This window comes from Gopherus flavomarginatus, chromosome 11 (genome assembly GCF_025201925.1).
Source record: "Gopherus flavomarginatus isolate rGopFla2 chromosome 11, rGopFla2.mat.asm, whole genome shotgun sequence".
Taxonomy (NCBI): Eukaryota; Metazoa; Chordata; order Testudines; family Testudinidae; genus Gopherus; species Gopherus flavomarginatus.
Window position 1 is genome coordinate 46799217 of NC_066627.1, and position 26712 is coordinate 46825928.

The 26712-nt window shown below is 49.0% G+C and overlaps 1 protein-coding gene across 11 annotated transcripts in view; it reads left to right on the forward strand.

The window, feature by feature from the left end:
- Positions 1–26712, forward strand: part of ARFGAP1 (ADP ribosylation factor GTPase activating protein 1) — a 44248-nt gene that overhangs the window by 6700 nt on the left and 10836 nt on the right. For 3 of the 11 annotated variants that reach the window (XM_050918685.1, XM_050918693.1, XM_050918692.1), the window contains 8 exons: positions 9324–9475; positions 14403–14466; positions 15620–15729; positions 17248–17419; positions 18664–18764; positions 20134–20220; positions 21023–21119; positions 24209–24265. In XM_050918685.1, coding sequence (XP_050774642.1) covers positions 14407–14466; positions 15620–15729; positions 17248–17419; positions 18664–18764; positions 20134–20220; positions 21023–21119; positions 24209–24265 — 684 coding nt within the window. In that variant the 5' untranslated portion in view covers positions 9324–9475; positions 14403–14406. Of the gene's footprint in view, positions 1–8027; positions 8110–9323; positions 9476–9818; positions 10020–14052; positions 14105–14402; positions 14467–15619; positions 15730–17247; positions 17420–18663; positions 18765–20133; positions 20221–21022; positions 21120–24208; positions 24266–26712 lie in introns of those variants that run through there. The other 8 variants (XM_050918686.1, XM_050918690.1, XM_050918691.1 and 5 more) reach the window with 6 other exon arrangements.

Sequence of the window (26712 nt, forward strand, 5' to 3'; positions counted from 1 at the left end):
CCTCTGTCCCCCGTGTCTCCCTGTCCCTCTCGGGGTGTCTCTGTCCCCGAGTCTCTCTGCCCCTCTCGGGGTGTCTCTGTCCCCCGTGTCTCTCTGTCCCTCCCGGGGTGTCTCTGTCCCCGTGTCTCCCTGTCCCTCTCGGGGTGTCTCTGTCCCCGAGTCTCTCTGCCCCTCTCGGGGTGTCTCTGTCCCCCGTGTCTCCCTGTCCCTCCCGGGGTGTCTCTGTCCCCGTGTCTCCCTGTCCCTCTCGGGGTGTCTCTGTCCCCGTGTCTCCCTGCCCCTCTCGGGGTGTCTCTGTCCCCCGAGACTCTCTGTCACTCTCGGGGTGTCTCTGTGCCCCGTGTCTCTCTGTCCCTCTCGGGGTGTCTCTGTCCCCCGTGTCTCCCTGTCCCTCCCGGGGTGTCTCTGTCCCCGAGTCTCCCTGCCCCTCCCGGGGTGTCTCTGTCCCCCGTGTCTCCCTGTCCCTCCGGGGTTGCTCTGTCCCCGAGTCTCTCTGCCCCTCTCGGGGTGTCTCTGTCCCCGTGTCTCCCTGTCCCTCCCGGGGTGTCTCTGTCCCCGTGTCTCCCTGTCCCTCCCGGGGTGTCTCTGTCCCCGTGTCTCCCTGCCCCTCTCGGGGTGTCTCTGTCCCCGAGTCTCCCTGTCCCTCTCGGGGTGTCTCTGTCCCCCGTGTCTCCCTGTCCCTCCCGGGGTGTCTCTGTCCCCGAGTCTCCCTGCCCCTCTCGGGGTGTCTCTGTCCCCGTGTCTCTCTGTCCCTCTCGGGGTGTCTCTGTCCCCCGTGTCTCCCTGTCCCTCTCGGGGTGTCTCTGTCCCCCGTGTCTCCCTGTCCCTCCCGGGGTGTCTCTGTCCCCGTGTCTCCCTGTCCCTCTCGGGGTGTCTCTGTCCCCGAGTCTCTCTGCCCCTCTCGGGGTGTCTCTGTCCCCGTGTCTCCCTGTCCCTCCCGGGGTGTCTCTGTCCCCCGTGTCTCCCTGTCCCTCCCGGGGTGTCTCTGTCCCCGTGTCTCCCTGCCCCTCTCGGGGTGTCTCTGTCCCCGAGTCTCCCTGTCCCTCTCGGGGTGTCTCTGTCCCCCGTGTCTCCCTGTCCCTCCCGGGGTGTCTCTGTCCCCGAGTCTCCCTGCCCCTCTCGGGGTGTCTCTGTCCCCGTGTCTCCCTGCCCCTCTCGGGGTGTCTCTGTCCCCGTGTCTCTCTGCCCCTCTCGGGGTGTCTCTGTCCCCGTGTCTCTCTGCCCCTCCCGGGGTGTCTCTGTCCCCGTGTCTCTCTGCCCCTCCCGGGGTGTCTCTGTCCCCCGTGTCTCCCTGTCCCTCTCGGGGTGTCTCTGTCCCCCGTGTCTCTCTGCCCCTCTCGGGGTGTCTCTGTCCCCGTGTCTCTCTGCCCCTCTCGGGGTGTCTCTGTCCCCGTGTCTCCCTGTCCCTCTCGGGGTGTCTCTGTCCCCTGTGTCTCTCTGTCCCTCTCGGGGTGTCTCTGTCCCCTGTGTCTCTCTGTCCCTCTCGGGGTGTCTCTGTCCCCTTGTCTCCCTGTCCCTCTCGGGGTGTCTCTGTCCCCTGTGTCTCTCTGCCCCTCTCGGGGTGTCTCTGTCCCCGTGTCTCCCTGTCCCTCTCGGGGTGTCTCTGTCCCCGAGTCTCCCTGCCCCTCTCGGGGTGTCTCTGTCCCCGTGTCTCCCTGTCCCTCTCGGGGTGTCTCTGTCCCCGTGTCTCTCTGTCCCTCTCGGGGTGTCTCTGTCCCCGAGTCTCCTTGTCCCTCTCGGGGTGTCTCTGTGCCCCGTGTCTCTCTGTCCCTCTCGGGGTGTCTCTGTCCCCGAGTCTCCCTGTACCTCTCGGGGTGTCTCTGTGCCCGTGTCTCTCTGTCCCTCTCGGGGTGTCTCTGTCCCCTGTGTCTCCCTGTCCCTCTCGGGGTGTCTCTGTCCCCTGTGTCTCCCTGTCCCTCTCGGGGTGTCTCTGTCCCCCGAGACTCTCTGTCCCTCTCGGGGTGTCTCTGTGCCCCGTGTCTCTCTGTCCCTCTCGGGGTGTCTCTGTCCCCGTGTCTCCCTGCCCCTCTCGGGCTGTCTCTGTCCCCCGTGTCTCCCTGTTCCTCTCGGGGTGTCTCTGTCCCCGTGTCTCCCTGTCCCTCTCGGGGTGTCTCTGTCCCCCGAGTCTCCCTGTCCCTCTCGGGGTGTCTCTGTCCCCGTGTCTCTCTGTCCCTCTCGGGGTGTCTCTGTCCCCCGAGACTCTCTGCCACTCTCGGGGTGTCTCTGTGCCCCGTGTCTCCCTGCCCCTCTCGGGGTGTCTCTGTGCCCCGTGTCTCCCTGCCCCTCTCGGGGTGTCTCTGTCCCCCGTGTCTCCCTGTCCCTCTCGGGGTGTCTCTGTCCCCGTGTCTCTCTGCCCCTCTCGGGGTGTCTCTGTCCCCCGAGTCTCCCTGCCCCTCTCGGGGTGTCTCTGTCCCCGTGTCTCTCTGCCCCTCTCGGGGTGTCTCTGTCCCCGAGTCTCCCTGTCCCTCTCGGGTTGTCTCTGTCCCCCGTGACTCTCTGTCCCTCTCGGGGTGTCTCTGTCCCCGTGTCTCCCTGCCCCTCTCGGGGTGTCTCTGTCCCTGAGTCTCCCTGCCCCTCTCGTGGTGTCTCTGTCCCCTGTGTCTCCCTGTCCCTCTCGGGGTTTCTCTGTCCCCTGTGTCTCCCTGTCCCTCTCGGGGTGTCTCTGTCCCCCGAGACTCTCTGTCACTCTCGGGGTATCTCTGTGCCCCATGTCTCCCTGTCCCTCTCGGGGTGTCTCTGTCCCCGTGTCTCCCTGCCCCTCTCGGGGTGTCTCTGTCCCCGAGTCTCCCTGTCCCTCTCGGGGTGTCTCTGTCCCCGTGTCTCTCTGTCCCTCTCGGGGTGTCTCTGTCCCCGAGTCTCCCTGCCCCTCCCGGGGTGTCTCTGTCCCCCGTGTCTCCCTGTCCCTCCCGGGGTGTCTCTGTCCCCGTGTCTCCCTGTCCCTCTCGGGGTGTCTCTGTCCCCGAGTCTCTCTGCCCCTCTCGGGGTGTCTCTGTCCCCCGTGTCTCCCTGTCCCTCCCGGGGTGTCTCTGTCCCCGTGTCTCCCTGTCCCTCTCGGGGTGTCTCTGTCCCCCGTGTCTCCCTGTCCCTCCCGGGGTGTCTCTGTCCCCGAGTCTCTCTGCCCCTCTCGGGGTGTCTCTGTCCCCGTGTCTCCCTGTCCCTCTCGGGGTGTCTCTGTCCCCGAGTCTCTCTGCCCCTCTCGGGGTGTCTCTGTCCCCGTGTCTCCCTGTCCCTCCTGGGGTGTCTCTGTCCCCGTGTCTCTCTGCCCCTCTCAGGGTGTCTCTGTCCCCGTGTCTCCCTGTCCCTCTCGGGGTGTCTCTGTCCCCGTGTCTCTCTGCCCCTCTCGGGGTGTCTCTGTCCCCGAGTCTCCCTGCCCCTCTCGGGGTGTCTCTGTCCCCGTGTCTCTCTGTCCCTCTCGGGGTGTCTCTGTCCCCGAGTCTCCCTGCCCCTCTCGGGGTGTCTCTGTCCCCGAGTCGCCCTGCCCCTCCCGGGGTGTCTCTGTCCCCCGTGTCTCCCTGTCCCTCCCTGGGTGTCTCTGTCCCCGAGTCTCTCTGCCGCTCTCGGGGTGTCTCTGTCCCCCGTGTCTCCCTGTCCCTCCCGGGGTGTCTCTGTCCCCGAGTCTCTCTGCCCCTCTCGGGGTGTCTCTGTCCCCCGTGTCTCCCCGTCCCTCCCGGGGTGTCTCTGTCCCCGTGTCTCCCTGTCCCTCTCGGGGTGTCTCTGTCCCCGAGTCTCTCTGCCCCTCTCGGGGTGTCTCTGTCCCCCGTGTCTCCCTGTCCCTCTCGGGGTGTCTCTGTCCCCGAGTCTCCCTGTCCCTCTCGGGGTGTCTCTGTCCCCGAGTCTCTCTGCCCCTCTCGGGGTGTCTCTGTCCCCCGAGTCTCCCTGTCCCTCTCGGGGTGTCTCTGTCCCCGTGTCTCTCTGTCCCTCTCGGGGTGTCTCTGTCCCCCGAGACTCTCTGTCACTCTCGGGGTGTCTCTGTGCCCCGTGTCTCTCTGTCCCTCTCGGGGTGTCTCTGTCCCCGTGTCTCCCTGCCCCTCTCGGGGTGTCTCTGTCCCCGTGTCTCTCTGCCCCTCTCGGGGTGTCTCTGTCCCCCGAGTCTCCCTGTCCCTCTCGGGGTGTCTCTGTCCCCGAGTCTCCCTGCCCCTCTCGGGGTGTCTCTGTCCCCCGAGTCTCCCTGTCCCTCTCGGGGTGTCTCTGTCCCCCGTGTCTCTCTGTCCCTCCCGGGGTGTCTGTCCCCGTGTCTCCCTGTCCCTCTCGGGGTGTCTCTGTCCCCGAGTCTCTCTGCCCCTCTCGGGGTGTCTCTGTCCCCCGTGTCTCCCTGTCCCTCTCGGGGTGTCTCTGTCCCCGTGTCTCCCTGCCCCTCCCGGGGTGTCTCTGTCCCCGTGTCTCTCTGCCCCTCTCGGGGTGTCTCTGTCCCCGAGTCTCCCTGCCCCTCTCGGGGTGTCTCTGTCCCCGAGTCTCCCTGTCCCTCTCGGGGTGTCTCTGTCCCCCGAGACTCTCTGTCACTCTCGGGGTGTCTCTGTGCCCCGTGTCTCTCTGCCCCTCTCGGGGTGTCTCTGTCCCCGTGTCTCCCTGTCCCTCCCGGGGTGTCTCTGTCCCCGTGTCTCTCTGCCCCTCTCGGGGTGTCTCTGTCCCCTGTGTCTCCGTGTCCCTCTCGGGGTTTCTCTGTCCCCTGTGTCTCCCTGTCCCTCTCGGGGTGTTTCTGTCCCCCGAGACTCTCTGTCACTCTCGGGGTATCTCTGTGCCCCGTGTCTCCCTGTCCCTCTCGGGGTGTCTCTGTCCCCGTGTCTCTCTGTCCCTCTCGGGGTGTCTCTGTCCCCGAGTCTCCCTGCCCCTCCCGGGGTGTCTCTGTCCCCGTGTCTCCCTGTCCCTCTCGGGGTGTCTCTGTCCCCGAGTCTCTCTGCCCCTCTCGGGGTGTCTCTGTCCCCCGTGTCTCCCTGTCCCTCCCGGGGTGTCTCTGTCCCCGTGTCTCCCTGTCCCTCTCGGGGTGTCTCTGTCCCCCGTGTCTCCCTGTCCCTCCCGGGGTGTCTCTGTCCCCGTGTCTCCCTGTCCCTCCCGGGGTGTCTCTGTCCCCGAGTCTCTCTGCCCCTCTCGGGGTGTCTCTGTCCCCCGTGTCTCTCTGTCCCTCCCGGGGTGTCTCTGTCCCCGTGTCTCCCTGTCCCTCTCGGGGTGTCTCTGTCCCCGAGTCTCTCTGCCCCTCTCGGGGTGTCTCTGTCCCCCGTGTCTCCCTGTCCCTCCCGGGGTGTCTCTGTCCCCGTGTCTCCCTGTCCCTCTCGGGGTGTCTCTGTCCCCGTGTCTCTCTGCCCCTCTCGGGGTGTCTCTGTCCCCCGTGTCTCCCTGTCCCTCTCGGGGTGTCTCTGTCCCCGTGTCTCCCTGCCCCTCCCGGGGTGTCTCTGTCCCCCGTGTCTCCCTGTCCCTCCCGGGGTGTCTCTGTCCCCGTGTCTCCCTGTCCCTCTCGGGGTGTCTCTGTCCCCGAGTCTCTCTGCCCCTCTCGGGGTGTCTCTGTCCCCCGTGTCTCTCTGCCCCTCTCGGGGTGTCTCTGTCCCCGAGTCTCCCTGTCCCTCTCGGGGTGTCTCTGTCCCCGAGTCTCTCTGCCCCTCCCGGGGTGTCTCTGTCCCCGTGTCTCCCTGTCCCTCCCGGGGTGTCTCTGTCCCCGTGTCTCCCTGTCCCTCTCGGGGTGTCTCTGTCCCCGAGTCTCTCTGCCCCTCTCGGGGTGTCTCTGTCCCCGTGTCTCCCTGTCCCTCTCGGGGTGTCTCTGTCCCCGTGTCTCCCTGTCCCTCCCGGGGTGTCTCTGTCCCCGAGTCTCCCTGCCCCTCTCGGGGTGTCTCTGTCCCCGTGTCTCTCTGCCCCTCTCGGGGTGTCTCTGTCCCCGTGTCTCCCTGTCCCTCCCGGGGTGTCTCTGTCCCCGTGTCTCCCTGTCCCTCCCGGGGTGTCTCTGTCCCCGAGTCTCCCTGCCCCTCCCGGGGTGTCTCTGTCCCCGAGTCTCTCTGCCCCTCTCGGGGTGTCTCTGTCCCCCGTGTCTCCCTGTCCCTCCCGGGGTGTCTCTGTCCCCGTGTCTCTCTGTCCCTCCCGGGGTGTCTCTGTCCCCCGTGTCTCCCTGTCCCTCCCGGGGTGTCTCTGTCCCCGTGTCTCCCTGTCCCTCTCGGGGTGTCTCTGTCCCCAAGTCTCTCTGCCCCTCTCGGGGTGTCTCTGTCCCCGTGTCTCCCTGTCCCTCTCGGGGTGTCTCTGTCCCCGTGTCTCCCTGCCCCTCTCGGGGTGTCTCTGTCCCCCGAGTCTCCCTGTCCCTCTCGGGGTGTCTCTGTCCCCGTGTCTCCCTGTCCCTCTCGGGGTGTCTCTGTCCCCGTGTCTCTCTGCCCCTCTCGGGGTGTCTCTGTCCCCGTGTCTCCCTGCCCCTCTCGGGGTGTCTCTGTCCCCCGAGACTCTCTGTCACTCTCGGGGTGTCTCTGTGCCCCGTGTCTCTCTGTCCCTCTCGGGGTGTCTCTGTCCCCCGTGTCTCCCTGTCCCTCTCGGGGTGTCTCTGTCCCCGTGTCTCTCTGCCCCTCTCGGGGTGTCTCTGTCCCCCGAGTCTCCCTGTCCCTCTCGGGGTGTCTCTGTCCCCGAGTCTCCCTGCCCCTCTCGGGGTGTCTCTGTCCCCCGTGTCTCCCTGTCCCTCCCGGGGTGTCTCTGTCCCCGTGTCTCCCTGTCCCTCTCGGGGTGTCTCTGTCCCCCGAGTCTCTCTGCCCCTCTCGGGGTGTCTCTGTCCCCGTGTCTCTCTGTCCCTCCCGGGGTGTCTCTGTCCCCCGTGTCTCCCTGTCCCTCTCCGGGGTGTCTCTGTCCCCGTGTCTCCCTGCCCCTCTCGGGGTGTCTCTGTCCCTGAGTCTCCCTGTCCCTCTCGGGGTGTCTCTGTCCCCCTGTGTCTCCCTGTCCCTCTCGGGGTGTCTCTGTCCCCGAGTCTCCCTGCCCCTCTCGGGGTGTCTCTGTCCCCGTGTCTCCCTGCCCCTCTCGGGGTGTCTCTGTCCCCGTGTCTCTCTGTCCCTCTCGGGGTGTCTCTGTCCCCGTGTCTCCCTGTCCCTCTCGGGGTGTCTCTGTCCCCCGTGTCTCCCTGTCCCTCCCGGGGTGTCTCTGTCCCCGAGTCTCCCTGTCCCCTCTCGGGGTGTCTCTGTCCCCGTGTCTCTCCTGTCCCCTCCCGGGGTGTCTCTGTCCCCGAGTCTCCCTGTCCCTCCCGGGGTGTCTCTGTCCCCGTGTCTCCCTGCCCCTCTCGGGGTGTCTCTGTCCCCGAGTCTCCCTGTCCCTCTCGGGGTGTCTCTGTCCCCCGTGTCTCCCTGCCCCTCTCGGGGTGTCTCTGTCCCCGTGTCTCTCTGTCCCTCTCGGGGTGTCTCTGTCCCCGTGTCTCTCTGTCCCTCTCGGGGTGTCTCTGTCCCCGAGTCTCCCTGTCCCTCTCGGGGTGTCTCTGTCCCCCGAGTCTCCCTGTCCCTCTCGGGGTGTCTCTGTCCCCGTGTCTCCCTGTCCCTCTCGGGGTGTCTCTGTCCCCGTGTCTCCCTGCCCCTCTCGGGGTGTCTCTGTCCCCCGTGTCTCTCTGTCCCTCTCGGGGTGTCTCTGTCCCCGAGTCTCCCTGTCCCTCTCGGGGTGTCTCTGTCCCCCGTGTCTCTCTGTCCCTCTCGGGGTGTCTCTGTCCCCGAGTCTCCCTGTCCCTCTAGGGGTGTCTCTGTCCCCGTGTCTGCCTGTCCCTCTCGGGGTGTCTCTGTTCCCCGTGTCTCCCTGTCCCTCCCGGGGTGTCTCTGTCCCCGTGTCTCTCTGTCCCTCTCGGGGTGTCTCTGTCCCCGAGTCTCCCTGTCCCTCTCGGGGTGTCTCTGTCCCCGTGTCTCCCTGTCCCTCTCGGGGTGTCTCTGTCCCCGTGTCTCTCTGCCCGGGTCTTTCTCCCTCCTTTGTCTCTCTGTGTCTCTCCCGCCCCCCTGCCTGTGCCCCGCCCCCTCTGGGCTCCGCCCACTCCCGGCGCTCGCAGGCCGGGCCCGAGGGGGTTAACCTTCCCCCTTACCCAGCATGCTTTGCAAACCTGCAACGTAGCCGCGGCCGGCGGCGGCTGCGCGCTGAGGAGCCGGGGAGAGCGAAAGCCGGGGCTGCCCGCTGCCGCAGGAGGTACGGAGCCGGCCCGGTGGGCAGGGACCCCGGTCTCCCACAGCCGCCCGCGCGCTCCCCTTCGCCCCGGCCGCTCGTCCCTACCTCTGCCCGCCCCCGGAGCGCCTTGGCCGGGCCCCCTTTCAACCCGATCCCGGCCCCGGCCCCGGCCTGCCGCCCCCCCGAGCCGCGTATTCGGCCCCCCCCGGCCCTGGCCTACCTCCCTCCTTCCCCCCCGACCCCCGTAACCGGCCCCCCCCGGCCCTGGCCTGCCTCCACCGCGGACCCCCGTATCTGGCCCCCCTCGGCCCCGGCCTGCCTCTCTCCTCCCCCTTCGACCCCCGTAGCCGCTCCCCCCGGCCCTGGCCTACCTCCCTCCTCCCCCCCAGCCCCCCGTATCCGGCCCCCCCCGGCCCTGGCCTGCCTCTCTCCTGCCCCCCTCCGTATCCGGCCCCCCCCCGGACCTGGCCTGCCTCTCTCCTTTCCCCCCACACCCCTGTTCTCCCCTCTCGGCCCCGGCCTGCCTCTCTCCTGCCCCTTCGACCCCCGTAGTCGACCCCCCGGCCCTGGCCTGCCTCCACCGCGGACCCCCGTATCTGGCCCCCCCCGGCCCTGGCCTGCCTCTCTCCTGCCCCCCTCCGTATCCGGCCCCCCCCCCCGGACCTGGCCTGCCTCTCTCCTTTCCCCCCACACCCCTGTTCTCCCCCCTCGGCCCTGGCCTCCCTCCCTCCCTCCATTCCCCACCCTGGCCTCAGCCCCCCTCCCCCCCGTTTTCAGCCCTTCTCCCCTGTCCAGGAGGGTTCTGCTAGAAGTTTGCTGCAGCCCCCCCTCCGACCCCTGGTCCCACGACCCGGGGAGCCAGAGGGAAGCCCTGGGCTTGAGATCCTGCCCCTGGGTATCTCTAGCTGTGACTGTGCTTTGCCAGCCAATGTTACTGCTGCTGGGTCCTGTCGCTTTGCCGGGGCAGGCTTTGCAGATGGTAGCCCCCTTCCATCCATCAGTGCAGAGCGGGCTGCAGATCAACCACACTCTGGGTAGAGTGCAGCCTTTCCCCAGTAGCATTCATGGCTTGTTCTTGTGCTTTAAAGGCAAAAAGAAAAAATCGTGTTCCTTTAAAAAAAATACTGCTTTAAATGAGGCTCTGTCCACTGTATCTGTTTTTAAGAGCACCGCTCTTCTGTCTGTCTCTCTCTCTCCCTCCCCCTTTGCCGCCCCCGCCCCCATAAATCTTCTAGCGAGGAGAAGCCTCCATCCTCATTAGGAATCTGGCCATGTTCTGAAACAGTCTTCAAGAAATGAGCCTGGATCTGAGTATCTCAATTTACAGGCTTCACTGGGATATGGATTAAGAATCTCTTCCACCTTCTCATCTTGAGCTTAGTTTCAGGTAAGATGGTTGTGCTGGTCAGTGTGGAAAAGCATCTAACTTGAAAAAATGGCTTGAGAATGTTTGTCCAACAATTAAACCATTTTAAAAAGTTATGCCCTGCAGACTGATACCACCATCTTACCTAAGAGATCTTTAATCCTGATGAAGTCTGTAAACTAAGATATCTGGAACCTATCCCATCACACGGTTTGCTTTTTATATAGTATCGGAGTTTCAACCCTGTGACTAGGCCTCCATGTCAGAGTTTCAAAATCCTACTGCAGCTGTTTTAAATATTGACCATCATAATTGTACTTCTAAATAAGCTACTGCTACTACCACTTCATTTATGTGCTTTTAGGAAAACAAAAGGATGACTAATAGATGCTTTGGGTAAATAAGACATAAGCATGATTCTTCAGTGCTGAGGCAGTCAGTATGGGTGACATCCTGGTTTGTGGAATAAATCATTGCTGTAGGAAATGTACAGAGTACATTTTTACTCTCCAGTGTGGAAGCAGATGACTTGAATATTCAAGACCAGGAAACAAAACATTCCAGGGTACTTAATATACTGATCCATTGAAAACCTACTCTGCTGTAGAATGTTTGCTGGCACATTTAGTCTAAAATTTCATAGTTAATTTGTACGTGTGTTTGTCTGAATTATGTATTTATGGTAAACTCTCTTTCCCAGTCAATATTTAATCATCTTTTCCTCCATAATATTGGAGGGAATATTTTAGAGTTACATTCCCCAAAGAAAACTTATTTCCACAAGATAAATGTTACTTTTCTTTATAATTTTTCTGCCTTTTTTGTATTTATAATTTGTAGAAAATCAGGAAAACAGTGTTTAGTGTACTGAAGAATAGAGGTAGCAGTGATTAAGTGACTGCACTGAGGTTCAGTAGTTCAGTTATACTGTAATTTAAAGTATTCTGAGTCCACAGTGCAAGTTTAAGGAGCACAAGTTCCAAACAAAATTACAAATTCTAATTATTCTTGCCAGTTCCTCAACTGAATGCCAGAAGATGACCAATATCTGTAAATGTGTGTGTAAAACTGTGAACTCTTAGTGTATTACTGTGGTTGTGGCTTAACTCATAGATTAGAGCAGAACCCCATTTATCTCATCTATTTGGGACCCGGGGCCAGATAAGATAATCAAAAATCCGGATAAACCAGAGAATAGGAAAGTGCAATGATGCAACGCCATCTAGCAGCCACAAGAGATATTGCCCCCTTCTGGACCTCTGTGCTCTGGTTGTCCATACAAAGAGTTGGATAATGGAGGGTTGGATAAACAGGGTTCTACTGTATTTCTAGGTTGTCTTTAAAGACTAGGTGATGCTTGGAACAGATGAAACCATAACTGAATCACATTCACATAGAAAATAAACATTGGGGGGACTAGATGACTTGGGATTTAGAGGACTACTAGTAAAGAATACTGGAGAGAGAGACAGTCTGAGCACAAAACTGGGAGCCAGGGACTTCTGAATTCTAATCCTGGTTCAATACGTCTCTCGTTAGCACTGGGTAATTCAGTTAACCTCTCTCTGCCTCCCTTTCCCTGTCCGTACAGTGAATATTCTTGTCTACTTCACAGAGGTGCCGTGAAGATTCATGACTTCCATTGCACTGTAAAGTTGCTGTGATCATGAGAGTCACAACTTTACAACTACCCCTGCAATGCTTTCTCTTGAGTAATGGAATCCCACTCTACCACTAAGTCATCTGAATCAGGAACTTATGTTCCTTCTGCACTTGGGTCCCCTGCATTTTTCCAGCTAGGTGGAGCAGTGTGGGGAGGGGGAGAGCAGCTTTGCAGCCTGACTTCGGTTTTTCAACCTCCCCCATCAAGCAGTGCTGATGAGCACCATTGGTGAGGGCGGTAGGGATAGGAGAGCAGAAGCAAAGTGTGTTGAGCAGGGCAGTCAGATCTCTCCCTCCTTAACGAGTGCAAGTCTAGGCCAAAAGACTTGCTTCAGACACTTCCTGCTCCACCAGAACCAGAGTGCATCTTGGCCAGAGGAGGAGCCTAACTTCTGGAATGGGGCATCTGTTTAGATCTCTGGCCAATAAGGCTAGAAGATTTTCTGATTGGAGCAGACAGCCCCCATCTCTTTTCCCCACTATTCTGAATGAAAACCTGACCTAGCATTTCTAGATGAGGGAGAAGTAATGACATGGGACATTCAAAGGAGGGCAGGCAAATAACACCAGAGAGAGACTGCATCACATACCTATGCATGATTCTGCAAATTTGAAAAAAAAAAAAAAAAGTTTAAAAGTGGAGGGAGAGTTGAAAGAGAATAGATGAAAACTATGTAACTAAATATATTCCCTAACCTCATTATCTATCAACAAATTACCACTGTTAATTAGAATAGTATCTTAAATTCAGAAATGAAACAATTAAAACATTTTAATCTCTTCTTCAGACTAGACAGGGAGTGTGTGTGTAATGAAAGGAGGGAGATTCCCCCCTTCCCACCAATGACAAAAGAGAAAATGAAGACCTGTACATCAGATCCATGGAAGCTTATTTGCTGCAGTTTCTGACTAGATTATGATCAAAATATATATCAGTATATTTCCTTCTTCAATGGATGTGAGCAAGGTATATAAGGGAAGCTTTAGTTTCAGAATCCCATCGAAGAAATAGTGCAGTTAATCAGAAAAAAAGATTAGTTATCGTTCTTTTTTCATTCTACAAGACATAAAAGCTGTTTCTGTCCTGGTTAATGAACCAACAACAAAAATCCAATACATTTAAGTTTGAGATAGGGTAGCTGAAATATTATACTTCATCAAGCATTAATTACAATATAACCTAATAACTCTTATTATATTTTTAAATAGAAAAGCTTGTAGAGTTGGTAATCTTTCTTGGCTCAGTAAAGAATAACTAATGATGATCTGATTAATGATTAAAAAAGGACAAATGCTAGATGATGAGTGTAAGTTTAAAAACAGAAAATTGTCCTTGAAATGGCATGAAAATAAACACTGCTGTACAAACGTTACATCCGTTACTGCATTTTTTCAATGGCCATGAATTAAAAGGAATGCCTAATACAGATTGAAATCCTGCAAAGATAAAAATAATCTTTCCTTTCAACAGCAATAACGTGTAGCTGCAATTTTGTATTTATTTTTTCATGAATTACACTGGAATAGCTGGTGTTCGGATACCAGCCCTTGGCCTTGCACAGCTTTGCTGTACCTCTGCATATTAGTGCTATAATTCACAGGAAAGGTGGTCCAGGTTAGTGTTTGCTGTAAACGTGTATGGCAGTGATGACACAAATTAAAGATTTAAGGGATTTTTTTTTTTTTTTGCAGGAGGAAAAACACAATGTAAAGGTTGGAAATTGGTGTGACTTTCTCCAGTTTGATGTCTATGTTTTGGAATGGCACTTAGCAATTACATAGTTGTTGACACTTTAAAGTGTTGTGAATATTAACTCCCTCAGTAAGTTGGTGAATTGAGTAAATAGTGTTCTTCTCATTTTACAGAAGAAGAGAAAAGGCTTTAGCTATTAGCTTAAAGGCATACACTGAGTGAGAGTCAGAAGCTTAATTAGAGCTGCCTCAGGTCTGTGCGTAGTCCACTAAACCACACTTCTCAAAAACAGTATTATGGAAGTATCAGAGATAGCTGAGGCAATCTGCTTTCCTTTTCAGAGACCTTCACATTTGAAAATAAGTTTTTAGATTTTTTTTTTAAATAGGTTCAGACACTGACCTATTCTTTTCTGCTTTTTTCCTAGTCCCTCTTGTATTCTGAATGTAGTGCTCTGCATTGCGCCTAGGTCAGCCTGATATTTCTATGTCTATTTCTTAGTGAATTTTGGATGTTCAAATGACGTTTTTGGTAGGGAAAAGGTTTGGGTGTGAAGGACAAGGAAAAAGTGGTAGTGTTTAAAGTACAGCAAAATAAATACCCTACAACCCTATTTGTTATAAGCTTTTGAGTAATTTCCTCTTATCTAAATTGTAATGTTATATTTCACCCTACATCCTAAGCAACTAAATTCTATATATGTTGCAGTGTCATTTATGAGAATGTGTTTAATGTCTGTCAGTGCTTCAGATAAATGCACTACATATAAATCAAAGTTCCTTGCTGAATGTATATGCTAAAATCTGTAGTTTAACTTGGCTTCATGCACTTTAGCAGCTGTTACTTTTCATGCCACTTGCAAATTGTCAAGTCTGTAGTACAGTATTGCAGACCTGATCAGAGCTTAAAGTGTATTTCACATAAAAATTTACAATAGTCAGGATGTATTTCTTAAAAATCTAATTTTTAAAGGGAAACTGTCAACCTTTTTCAAAATTATTTTTTCATAAAAAAAAGTTTCTTATAGAGCACCCTTTAAACAGCATGTACAGAATTTTTAAATTTACATTTTATAAGGGTTTCTGGTCCTTTGCTAGGACACTGGTTAGGTTTTATAAGGGTCTTTAAGCAGGGGAAGTGGGTGGGTTTGAGAGCAACATCATCAAAAGTGTTTTGGGTTGCGTCTACTGCTGCCCACTACATTTTTATGTGTATGCCTACCTATTACTGTGTATCTCTCAAGGTTTTGGATCTGCTGCTGCTAACCATGTTCTTGTAGAGCTATGGAAGAGCAGGTACCTGAGCCCCCTGCAGCTCTTCATTAGTGATATCCCATTGATACATTAAACAGCAACTGTAACTGACTGCAAAGTGCGAAATACACACAGTAAACTGAAAAATACAGTTTTCCTTTAATCTGTTATGTTGATCATAAGTGTTTCTTGTAACAAGGAACAAAAACACATTGACTGTGCCTCTGCAAAAATTTTAGATTGTAAAGTCTTTGCATCTTGTACAAGTGTTGAGTATTTGATCAGCACTTAATATGTAATTTGTTTTAAAGTCTTTAAAATTGTTTTTCCCCCATTATAGAAACATGGCAAGTCCAAGAACAAGGAAAGTTCTTAAAGAAATCAGAGTGCAAGATGAGAACAATGTAAGAAGGTCTATATATATATTTGTATATATTGTTTGAAACATTTAATTAAGCAGCAACAAATACTTTTCAGCCCATTTCAGACAACTGAATTTGTTCTCTGGCTATATTTTATTAATGGTCTTAGCATAGCCAATAAATTTTAAGGTACAGATGTGGATATGTATATACTTCCATTAAATTGTATTCCAATAAGATTGATAAACTGTCAAGTATTGGGCATAACTCCTTTGAGTGGTTTTAGTGATTCAGTAAACCACTGGTGGTTTGTCAGCCAAATCCTCAGATAATTTTGTTTTGGGACATTGTTGTATATTTTAAGAACAGGAACTTTCTATTCAAAGCATTTTATGTTTATACTCTAATAATGCAAACAATATAATCTTGTTAGTGTGCTACCATATTTATGGTAATCTGCCTTTGAAGTCCTCCCATACACCGTAAGGATTTGTAATGATATTTGAAACTCTGTCAGTTGCCCCCACATGACCTGATGATAAACTATTAGAATCCCTGCTATAAAAGAACAGAAGCTGCCCAGTATACAAGTATGTTTGTTTAAAAAAAAATTGCCTACCTGGATTTGTGCCTACCTGGATTTGTGCTAGAATCATGCTAGTTGCAATTATGTTTGTGACTGGCGGTCAGATCACAGGACTGAATTGATGTTCCTAACTTTTTCTCCTTGACACAGAACTAATTCCCCTTAAGTTATTCTTTACCTTTTGGACTGTTTTCTCCCCCTCAAAACAATCTTACAAAAGCATAAATTTTGATTGTGTATGTTTTGTTCTTTATGGACATGTGAAACAAAGTTATTTCATAATATATTTATATGGTGCCCTGAGGGTAGTGTTTAATTCAGTCTTTCTAGAGACAGAAACATCAGTTTAGCTTGTATTTCTATAGTCTGAGTCGGTTAACATGAATGATTCTGCCTATAAAACATTAAACCCTCAAGGCTCTTCCTAAATGACTACGTAATGGAACTTATGTACACAAGGAAGAAGTCTTTAAACACTAACAACTCCTAATTCTGAATTTATTTGCTGCAAGTAGTTTTTTTATGATTTTCTGTGTCTGTACTTTGAAAGTTTTACCTGGAGCAAATGATGACTGAGAGTTATGGACAATTTTTTTTTTTCTCTTATAGGTCTGTTTTGAGTGTGGTGCATTTAACCCCCAATGGGTGAGCGTGACCTATGGAATCTGGATCTGTCTGGAATGCTCAGGAAAACACAGAGGCTTGGGAGTTCACCTCAGGTCAGTCTTGGGAACAAACACAGACCAGATGTTTTACAATTTTCTCTTCACGGGAAAAACATGGAAGTCATTGCAAGGAGTATTTTTTTGGATATAGCTATGGAGATGCAAGTTTGGCATGCTTCAGCAGAACAGCAAATCTAGAATTTTGCAAATCAGAATATGACGTATTGCTAATCCACTGTGGAATCTAGAAACCAAAAATGAGTTAGTGGTGTAAGTACACACATGATTAAGTTAGGTTACCTCCGTATGTTACCTCGCCATGAATCAAATGTAATGTTATGGAGAAATTTAGGCGATCTCTAGTCCTATCAGTTGTTCATGTTGTGTCCTATTTTATATTTTGTCTATTCTTGTAGGCTAAAGAACTCTAGTGGTACCAGGTATTTTTAAAATTGAACTAAGATGGTTGTAATACTACTATAAAGCATGTATGTAGTGCTATAAATGTACCCAGTGCATTATAGAACATATGATCTATGTTATTTATAGAGGTTCCTGTCGACTACACAAAGTGTTTTATATTCTTCTAAAATGAGCCAGTGAACAAACAACCTCTCCCCCTTCCAACACATACACATGTGCATGGTCCTGGGTCTAAATCTAACAGAGAGAGGCGGAATATGGAACAATTATTCAGATAAGGGAGGGAAAGGAGAATTCAGGAATGCAAGCGCTAATACCAGGGGGACACTTAGAAGTGGTTTTTAAAGGATGATTTGAAGGTGAGTAGGGGGTCGAGAGTGTTCAGTGACTAAGAAGAAGTGGAAATTATTCCAATTGCTACATGAAAGAAGGAATGAAGCACAGAGACAAAAAGAGATGTGAGGAGGGTAAGGACCAAGAGAGGATAGGAGGAAATGAGCGTAGAGATGTAGATGGAGCAAAGTTTTGTAGGGCCTTGGTGAGGAGATCTCCTTGACCTTTTCTTTAATGGAATATTTAAGCATTAACAATAGGGGACTATTTGTTTTTCATGTGGAATAATGAGCAGCTGCACTAATTTATGGCCCAAAGCAAAGCTGTGGGACACTAATCCCAGTCATAAATGCCCTTGGATGTGGTTATTTTAGATATAGGACAGATGACTCGTTGAGTACCTGAAGTTCATTCTAAGTGCGCTCCTGAGGGATGAGTGGTACTAAAGAGGAGCAAACTGTTTGGAAAATGTCGGGAAAATATTTTCTGTTAAGTGATTTTGATAGGCAATTCAGAATTTGGGTTGGGATACGTACTTTTTGTTTCATTTGCACAGATTGTCTCCTTTAAGTGGAACTCACTGTTTTTTTCAACAGTGAAAACTCATAAGGCTTTTTTGCTATAGTGCTTTTCCTCCCTGCAGGGTAGGAAGCAAGCTCAGTAAAAGTGCAGCTGCTAGCTGTGGCATTTCTAAAGGCTTAATTTTTGGTATAGCTGCCAGTGAGGTGTTTTAATTTTGTTTTATGGTGTATTATAACAACAGGATTCTAGCAATAAATAAAAAGTGAGGTTTTCCTCTCTAATTCTGATTTCCAGCTTTGTGCGCTCTGTCACTATGGACAAGTGGAAGGACATTGAGTTGGAGAAGATGAAGGCTGGTGGTAATGGCAAATTTCGAGAATTTCTGGAGTCTCAGGAGGATTATGATCCCTGCTGGTCAATGCAGGAGAAATACAACAGCAAAGCTGCAGCTCTCTTTAGAGATAAGGTAAACACAGATGAATAATAACTTGTGCATCCTTAATACTTCCCATCTGAAAATCTCAAAGCACTTGACAAACACTTATTAAATTTTGCAACATCTTTGTAAAAACTTGTTGCAGTTCCTGAGAGAGGATAAGACTTGCTATTCTGTAATCTACAAAAAGGTTGTTCTCTAGAAATTTTCATTAATGTCCTTGTTTTTTGTTTGGCCATGGTCGCCAGATTATCAATGGTGTAATTTGTTGTAGCACAGTTGAAAGTAATGGATCTATGCCAGTTTACACCAGCTGAGAGTCAGCTTGTTATTGCATCAGACTATCTTATACTATAGGGCACAATTAATTGCCAGCACTTCTCTTTTGATGGATGCAAAATGGCAGATTACTCTGCCAAAAGCAAGTGGGACCATACAGAGGAGCAAAATCCATGCCTGCACTGGAAATGTCATTCCAAAAGGAGGCTTTGTGCAATTTCTCAAAATAAAACCACTCAAAATTCAAATACGCACCTAGAAATTGCAGAGACTTGAACACACAGGGGTTGTGCATTTATGCTAGCCTGCACTACTAAGTTGAGAAGCTGCATTCTACATGGCTGGAGTTCTTACACAGTTTTGAAATTGGTTTGCCAAAAGAGGTGTAGTTGTGCCACTTATGGATTGCTGGTCTGGGACACTCTGCAGCTAGAAGGGGGAACATCTCAATAACTTAACATTGCGTAGTTTCTCATACTGTAGTTCTTAGATCTTTACTATTTGGGGGAGTTGGGATGGACAGGTCTCTAGCAGGACAGGAAAGAAGAAAGTAAATTGGACCAGTTTGGAAGCTAAGGTGAAGAGAATATGAGGGAGACCTTTGGAGGAAACAGCTGAGGGAAAGTCTAGGCAAAATTATAGGAAAGTCTCTTAACGGACAAAGCCCTGATTTGGCTGCCTCTCCAGCTGCTCTCATTGGCTGGTTGGTTCCTCCCAGCAGTTTTTTCCCAAGACCATCTGAGGAGGACTCACCATCTGAATGCTGCTCTTCCCCACAATGAAGGAGGTCTTCCTTGCACAGTTCTGGAGCTGGGAGGAGGAGCAGCATCAGCTAAACACCATTTTACCCTCTGTCCTATGCAGTAATCCCTGCTTTGCCTGCTTCTGCAGCTGCTCCAACTGACTGTTGACACTCTGTTGAAGGTTATTTCTACATTTTCATTTTACTTGAAAATTAGGACCTTACCATCTTCACACTTTCTCCCCCTCTTTAGGTGGCTACTTTAGCTGAGGGCAAGGAATGGTCTCTTGAAACTTCTCCTGCCAGAAACTGGACTCCACCTCAGCCCAAGATGGCCCTGTCTTCAGCTCATCGGTATGTTTTCTCGTTATCCAATTCTCATACAGTGTGATCTCGCTATCAAGCATGACAGTTGAATGTCACTATTCTTATTCTGCTGACAGACTATTTGTCTCCACTGGCAGCACTCTTTGCTGGGATAACTCAGTGGTTTGAGCATTGGCCTGCTAAACCCAGGGTTGTGAGTTCAATCCTTGAGGGGGCCACTTAGGGATCTGGGGCAAAAATCAGTACTTGGTCCTGCTACTGAAGGCAGAGGGCTGGACTAGATGATCTTTCAAGGTCCCTTCCAGTTCTAGGAGATAGGATATCTCCATTACATTTTTTTTTTAAGATAGAAGTACTTTCATTTCCATAATCAGGTTAATTTTTTTTTTTAACCCTCCTATTTCTTTGGAAGCTGTGTCTGAGAAAACAGATGACAAAGACATTTTGTAATTGGGGAACTATTATCTGCCTCAGATTTGTTTTCCTAGATATTTGCCATTTTACTACTCTTACCATGTTTTAGCTTCAGTCTCCCAGATTAAAATGTCAATGTCCAGCCACAGCTCAGCAGCTAGTTTAATGAAGTTGCTCTTCCCTGATTTTTGGATAGGAAGTGATGGCATGTTAGTTTGACAGCAGTGTTACCTAAATTTTCTTCAGTGTGGACCCTTTCTTAATACAGATTGTAATTGTACTAGCTACAGTCCCTCGCATTTGTGCTTGCATCATTTCCCAATTGGCTACTACAGTATTTCCTTACATTCAAAATAGGAAAGCCTTTAGTGTATTTTAGCTGTCCGGAATACAGCAAATATTGCCTATTTTTGCTTTTTCCTTCTGTCCTGTTCTTTTGCTTTCCTTTCTTCCCTGAATACACTTTACTGTGGCTGCGTGAACCATCTCCCTTCTCAGTCACGGCCAAACACCTGGTCCCCTCTTCCACCTTCACCCTAACAACCCTCTCCCTTCATGGTTGCCAGCTGTATTCTAGCTGGTGATTCCAGTCCCTGAAGGTATCTGTGTTTCTCTTACTCTGATGTTTCTGGATCCCTGGTAGAAGCATAGCTTGCTTTCAGGTACTTCTCATTCTTCTTGGCAATGAAGAGTCAGGTTTACCTGCACAAGGAACTAGAAACAAGGAGAACCAGCAACTTGTGATTGGCAAGTTCTACAATAACCACTAAGTGCTAGCAAACTAAAAGTGGTCTAAACACCATTGTTTGTGGACTTGTTTACAGCATTCTTTCTCCATGATTTAAGAGAGACTCGGATGCTCTCGCCTGATGGATGTAAAATTCTGATCTGTTTTCGGCACAAGCTTCTGTGATGAGCAAAGTCATTTGTTTCTTTATGCTTCATGTAGTTTAACTTCCTAAAAAATCCTTCATTTGAGTAGATCTGCTGGACCATCCCAGAATGCAGCTGGTTCTTCCGACAAAGCATTTGAAGACTGGTTAAACGATGATTTCAGCTCCTATCAAGGGTAAAGTTATTTGACTTGCAAGTAATGTTTATTAGACTAGACACTTCTGTATCAATCATTGTGTCATGGCCCTTCAGAATACCCTACACTAGGGCCTTATTATTTTCCTGTCAGTTTACATATGGCTCTGTTAATCCATTGGGCAGTACCAGACTCTGGTCACATCCTCACTGGTTGTAAAATAAGTGATGATAATACATGACAAAGGATTGGGTATAAAAGCATTAAAAAGGGCCATTTCTTTCCTGTGTATCAAGGAAAGGTTTGATGTGCAGAGAAGCTGAGGCTTGTGAGTCAAATATAGACAGTAGCTTTATCACCATGGTGGCCTCCTGGTCTATGAAGCTTTCAGGTTCAATTGCCTAGAGCAGAGCGTGTGAAACTCAGTTATTTAATAAGGCTACCACTAAGTTCTTCAGTTAATGCAGTGATATGCAAAAAGAGACCACGGTTCTGAAGTAACTAACTGATCTATTATACCACAGGAGAAGATTTACTGAGATGATAAAATCTGCAAGGATGTTTTCTTGTCTACAGTGCACATTCACTAGCTTTACATAATTGTGCAGTGATGTTCTTACATGTTAGAAACAAGCTGCAAAAGTAGAGCTGTATGAGGGAGTCAAGCACACAGTTTACCTGCACTGCTGATGCAAATTCTACCAGTCCTTTACTTCCAGGTGTATGAAAATCTTTAAAACAAAGAAACAAAAATTCAGCTGTATCTTACAATATTTTTGGTCTGATAGTTTTAATGAAATGCATAATAATTACAATTGTTTTCTGATGGTGTGCGATTTAGTGGCCAAGAGAATCGCTATGTGGGATTTGGGAACACAGTCAACCCTCCAAAAAAGGATGACGACTTCCTCAATAATGCCATGTCTTCGCTATACTCGGTAAGGAAATTCTTTCTCTGAGCTTTCTGTGACTGTTAGCAGTATGTTCCTGTATTTGTAGCTCAGATTATGGAAATATGAATAGAGAGAAAATTTAATAGCTGTAACTGGGAAATATGCAATGCATGTGCATCTCAGGAACATTGTGCATTTCTGTTGTTGACACTTACGTGTCTTCTCAAAGCAATCTGATCAAAAGTCCTGACTCCGCCAATACATTAAGCCTAAAATGCTGGTAAAAAAGACAGGTGGAGGCAGTCCTAACAGGATTCCAAACATGAACTTCTTAACACTAAAAGAATTGACCACTCTACTGTTGGCAAGGAATGTGCAACTACAAGTAGCAAACTGTTTACCAGGGCCAAGAGGTGTCCTAGTGATGGGCAATGGGAGTATAAATAGACAGTTTGGTGATACCTGATGTGGGGAGATTTGGATTTTCCTTTAGGGATTGCTCATATTTGTAAGAGTATATAGTATCCTTATTTCCTTTCCCTCCAGCGCACACTCGTTGTCAGTCTCCACTCAGCCGCAGAAGTCAAATACCATTGCAAATGGTTACTTTCAGCATTAGGAACGTGCACAAGTCAGTTTGCTCATACCTTATTTGTATTTCATGGAACTCCTAGATGGGTTATGTCTTTAAGTGAAACCAACAAACCTCCTTGCAGCCACAGGGGTCGGGGCTTTTTTGTTCTCCTAGTTTCTTCTCTGTGACCTGATGATCCCATCAGAGAGAATTCTAGCAGGTCTGGAAGGTTTCTTTGGGTCTGCAGCTCTCCTATTTGACACACGCCTAGGTGTTTTGCTTCTTAGAGTTTATTGTATGGTGTGTGCAAGATTTCATTACAGCACCATGACCTAGTGTAGAGGCATTCAGACTTACTTTTCCATTCATCTGTACATCATCCTTCAAATACAGTTTTGTACCTTTTCAAATATGGGGAAGGAATGGGGTAGAAGTTCCATATGGCACAGAACCCTAAAGAAGGGTGGGGGTCATGGGAAAGGGTGTTCACAGATGGGTGAAAAAATGTTTAGTATTCATATTACATATCAAATTCTATAAATGGCACAATTCACAAGTACCTGTCTTACGTACTTCTCAGGGTTTTTTTATAGTAAAATACTGCCATATCATCTAAATCAATGGTTCTCAACCAGGGGTTCGCATACCCCTGGGGGTACATAGAGGTCTTCCAGGGGATACATCAACGCATGTAGATATTTGCCTAGTTTTACAACAAGCTACATAAAAAGCACTAGTGAAGTCAGTACAAACTAAAATTTTATACAGACACTGACTTGTTTATACTGCTCTGTATACTGAAATGTCAGTACACTATATTCCAATTGATTTATAATTATGTGGTAAAAATGAGAAAGTCAGCAATTTTTCAATAATAGTGTGCTGTGACACTTCTGTATTTTTATGTCTGATTTTGTAAGCAAGAAGTTTTTAAGTGAGGTGACGCTTGGAGGTGCGCACGACAAATCAGACTCCTGAAAGGGGTACAGTAGTCTGGAAAGGTTGAGAGCCACTGATCTAAATCTTTGTCAGACATTATTCAAATATCATCTGATTGAAACTAGTGACTAAAATGCCCTCTTGTGACTAAACACATGAACTGCAGCTTAAACATAAACACCTTTTGCAAAGTGGTTGAAGTTTTTTATTTGCATGAATTCTCATCTGATTGAGGAAAACAATTTTCCTTATAATATACCAGAGGAATAAACCTAAAAAAATCAAATACACATGTAAGGCTCCCCTCCTCCCCTTATTACTCATCAGATGGCTAATTTGCTGTATAGTTGATGCTGATTAGGCTGAGATCAGTTTAGGTTGTCTGTTGTCTTGTGAGCCTATTTTTAACATCAGAATTACAAGAAATATCTTGCCATTTGCACATCAGCATCATCACTGTCATTCCATTTATCAGCATGAAACAAAGCAAGATGAGACTACTAATGAAGGGATCTCACTGGAGTCTTTAAAGGGACTGTTGACTATAGAGCCTCCACCTTCTTTTATGGACTAGCTAAAAAAACCTATCAGTGTCCCTTCCTTGTTTCTTTATAATGTGTATAAAGAAGTCCTGAAAAGTATGCCAAAGTTTTTTTTTTGTTTGTTTTTTGTTTTACATTAGAAATTCAGATCTTGTCGTCTTCTTTTTATTGAAAGATTCTGCGTGACTGGGTAACTAATACTATTATATCACAACTGTCAAGGAACTGCAAACTGAACAATTGAGAGAGGAAGAAAGTTTTTTAATGAGAATTTATAAAACTGTTTCCTTTTTCTTGGTAGCTCCTTATTAAATGCCTGACAAAATATCTGAGGAAAAAATCTTTATTATAGATTCCACACTCTATTACTAAGGGCTGAGAAAACTACTGATTGAGTTTCCTGAACTTGATGGAGGTCTCCAGGAAAAAAACAGGCAAAACAAGGCTTTATATTCCTGATATTTGTAAGGCCAAAAAAACAACCAGAAGTTTTTATAAGCTTTCTTGTAAACAAGAAACAAATCAATAATGGATCTGTGTCTGCTGCTTATGAGCCCCTAGTCCTTTTTTTTGTTTTTTTTTATGTTGTTTGAATCTACTGGCTCTTGGCTCCCTTTTCAGCTTCTTCCAGGCTTATACCTAAGTTTCACTCTGCCCCTTGCCCTTTCCCCCAGATCTTAACACTCTCAAAACACAAACTAGTCTTGATGTGTCCTGTACTTATTCAGGCTCTACAACGTTTTGTCTTCTCTTGCTATCGTTGTGAAAATGTTTGTATTTAGAGAGAAACAAAAGCTTTGAAGTTTTTCTCCATTAGACTAACCCATGTTCAGGATTGTTCATGTTACAGTCATAATAATTAGGATTTATAGTATAGGAATGCACAAGACAAAAAGGGAAATTCACCGCAGTATTTTTTTACAGTTCAGTGGAACTTCGCCACAAGGAAATCTGTCTCAATTAGTGGGTATCTCTTATGGCTACAGGACAGGATGTGCCACAGAATATATTGACTTTGTTTCACTATTACATGTTAAATTAAGCTTCCTCCTCCTTCTCCTTTTTTTTTATTTTTAAAGGGATGGAGCAGTTTTACAACTGGAGCGAGCAAGTTTGCCTCAGCAGCTAAAGAAGGTGTAAGTAAACAAGAAGCTATTTCAGTCTTATTGTTGCCATGGTATAAGGATTCTGTTAGCTTGATTTGGCCTCTTGACAGAGATTTATCTTGAAATAAACAATAAATGCTCCATATTGTAAGCTGAACCCCTGACTTCTATGGATATCATTTTAAAAAATGGAAATGTTTATGTACTAAGTATAAGCAAAGCTGTGCATGGTCTTTGGTACAGGTTTTGTATGCAAATTTATATGCACAGTACATAAGAAGCTACACAGGTTTTTTAGTTCAGTTTCTAAAAACTACACTTGTTACTGCATCTACATTTACAATGAAAGGGAACATTACGGAGGCATAATCATGTTCGCAAATGTGCTTATGTTCCATTCCGTTCTCTTTTGAGCTCTAGTATACCTTTTCCCAGATGTTTGCATGCTGCTCTTTTGAACAGAATCTAAAAAGCTATATTCTACTGTAACTTTTTTTGCAGTGACGGGCTTGTGTTTTGTTCGTCTTTCAGAATTATGGTGATGAGCAGTATACCTTTTATTTTTATATATTAGTATTGCAGTATTACATTCTGAAATTTAAAGCAGATAGAATGAAGTAGAACAAGGAAGAGTTTATTAGAGTTTGAGGACTGACAGACCAGTGGTTGAGAGCTAAAAATATCTTAAGGCATTTGATCTGTCCTTGGGAGTCTCTGCCTTCTTTGGTGTGCATAATTTTCACTAATGGTAATGATTAAATCATGAGCTGTGATCCTTGGACCTTGCACTCAACAGCCTGAATCAAAGGGTAGAAGTCCTTGTCCCATACCATATCAAATACCAGCCATGTAACCACCAACTTATAAACATGTTCAAGCCTTGTCCCCCCTTTCCCAATGCTACAAGATGAAAGGGCCTAAAACCCGTCCTCACCCTCTCCCCACCATCTCATCAGATCTCCATCTTCCAGCAGAGTTTCTCAGCTTTCAGCCACATTAAGTTGGCCACTGAAGAGGAAATAGCTGCCGAAGGTAGGCACCTGACTAAGAGCCTCTAGAATCAAGCTGCGAAAGCCTTATACATCCAAACTTTCAGACATCCCACCACAGAATTAAATGTAATTTACTATCTAGTGCCAAGGATCAAAGAGGCTGATAAAGGAGGTGCCGTTGTCATCATGAACAGGTCTGACTACCAAAAGGAGGCCGCCAGACAACTCTCCAATACCAAATTCTACAGGCCACTTCCCTCAGATCCCACTGAGGAATACACTAAGAAACTACAGCATCTACTCAGGACACTCCCCACACTAACACCAGAAGAAATCAATACCCCTAGAGCCCCGACCAGGGTTATTCTATCTACTACCCAAGATCCACAAACCCGGAAATCCTGGACACCCCATCATCTCAGGCATTGGCACTCTCACTGAAGGACTGTCTGGATATATGGACTCAGACCCTATGCCACCAGCACTCCCAGCTATCTCCGTGACACCACTGATTTCCTGAGGAAACTACAATGCATTGGTCACCTCCCAGAAAACACCATCCTAGCCACCATGGATGTAGAGGCTCTCTACACAAACATCCCACACACAGATGGAATACAAGCTGTCAGGAACACTATCCCTGACGATGCCACAGCACAACTGGCTGCTGAGCTCTGTGCCTTTATACTTACACACAACTATTTCAAATTTGATGACAATATATATCTCCAGATCAGTGGCACCGCTATGGGCACCCGCATGGCCCCACAATATGCCAATATCTTTATGGCCGACCTGGAACAACGCTTCCTCAGCTCTCGTCCACTCACGCCCCTTCTCTACCTATGCTACATTGATGACATCTTCATCATCTGAACCCATGGGAAGGAGACTCTGGAAAAATTCCACCATGATTTCAACAGCTTCCACCCCACCATCAACCTCAGCCTGGACCAATCTACACGGGAGGTCCACTTTCTTGACACCATGGTGCAAATAAGTGATGGTCACATTAACACCACCCTATATCGAAAACCTACCGACCGCTATGCCTACCTTCATGCCTCCAGCTTCCATCCCGGACACATCACACGATCCATTGTCTACAGCCAAGCACTGAGGTACAACCGCATCTGCTCTAACCCCTCAGATAGAGACCAACACCTACAAAATCTCCACCAAGTATTCTCAAAACTACAATACCCGCACGAGGAAATAAGGAAACAGATCAACAGAGCCAGACGTGTACCCAGAAGCCTCCTACTGCAAGACAAACCCAAGAAAGAAACCAACAGGACTCCACTGGCCATCACATACAGCCCCCAGCTAAAACCCCTCCAACGCATCATCAAGGATCTACAACCCATCCTGGACAATGATCCCACACTTTCACAGGCCTTGGGTGGCAGGCCAGTCCTTGCCCACAGACAACCTGCCAACCTGAAACATATTCTCACCAGTAACTGCACACCGCACCATAATAAC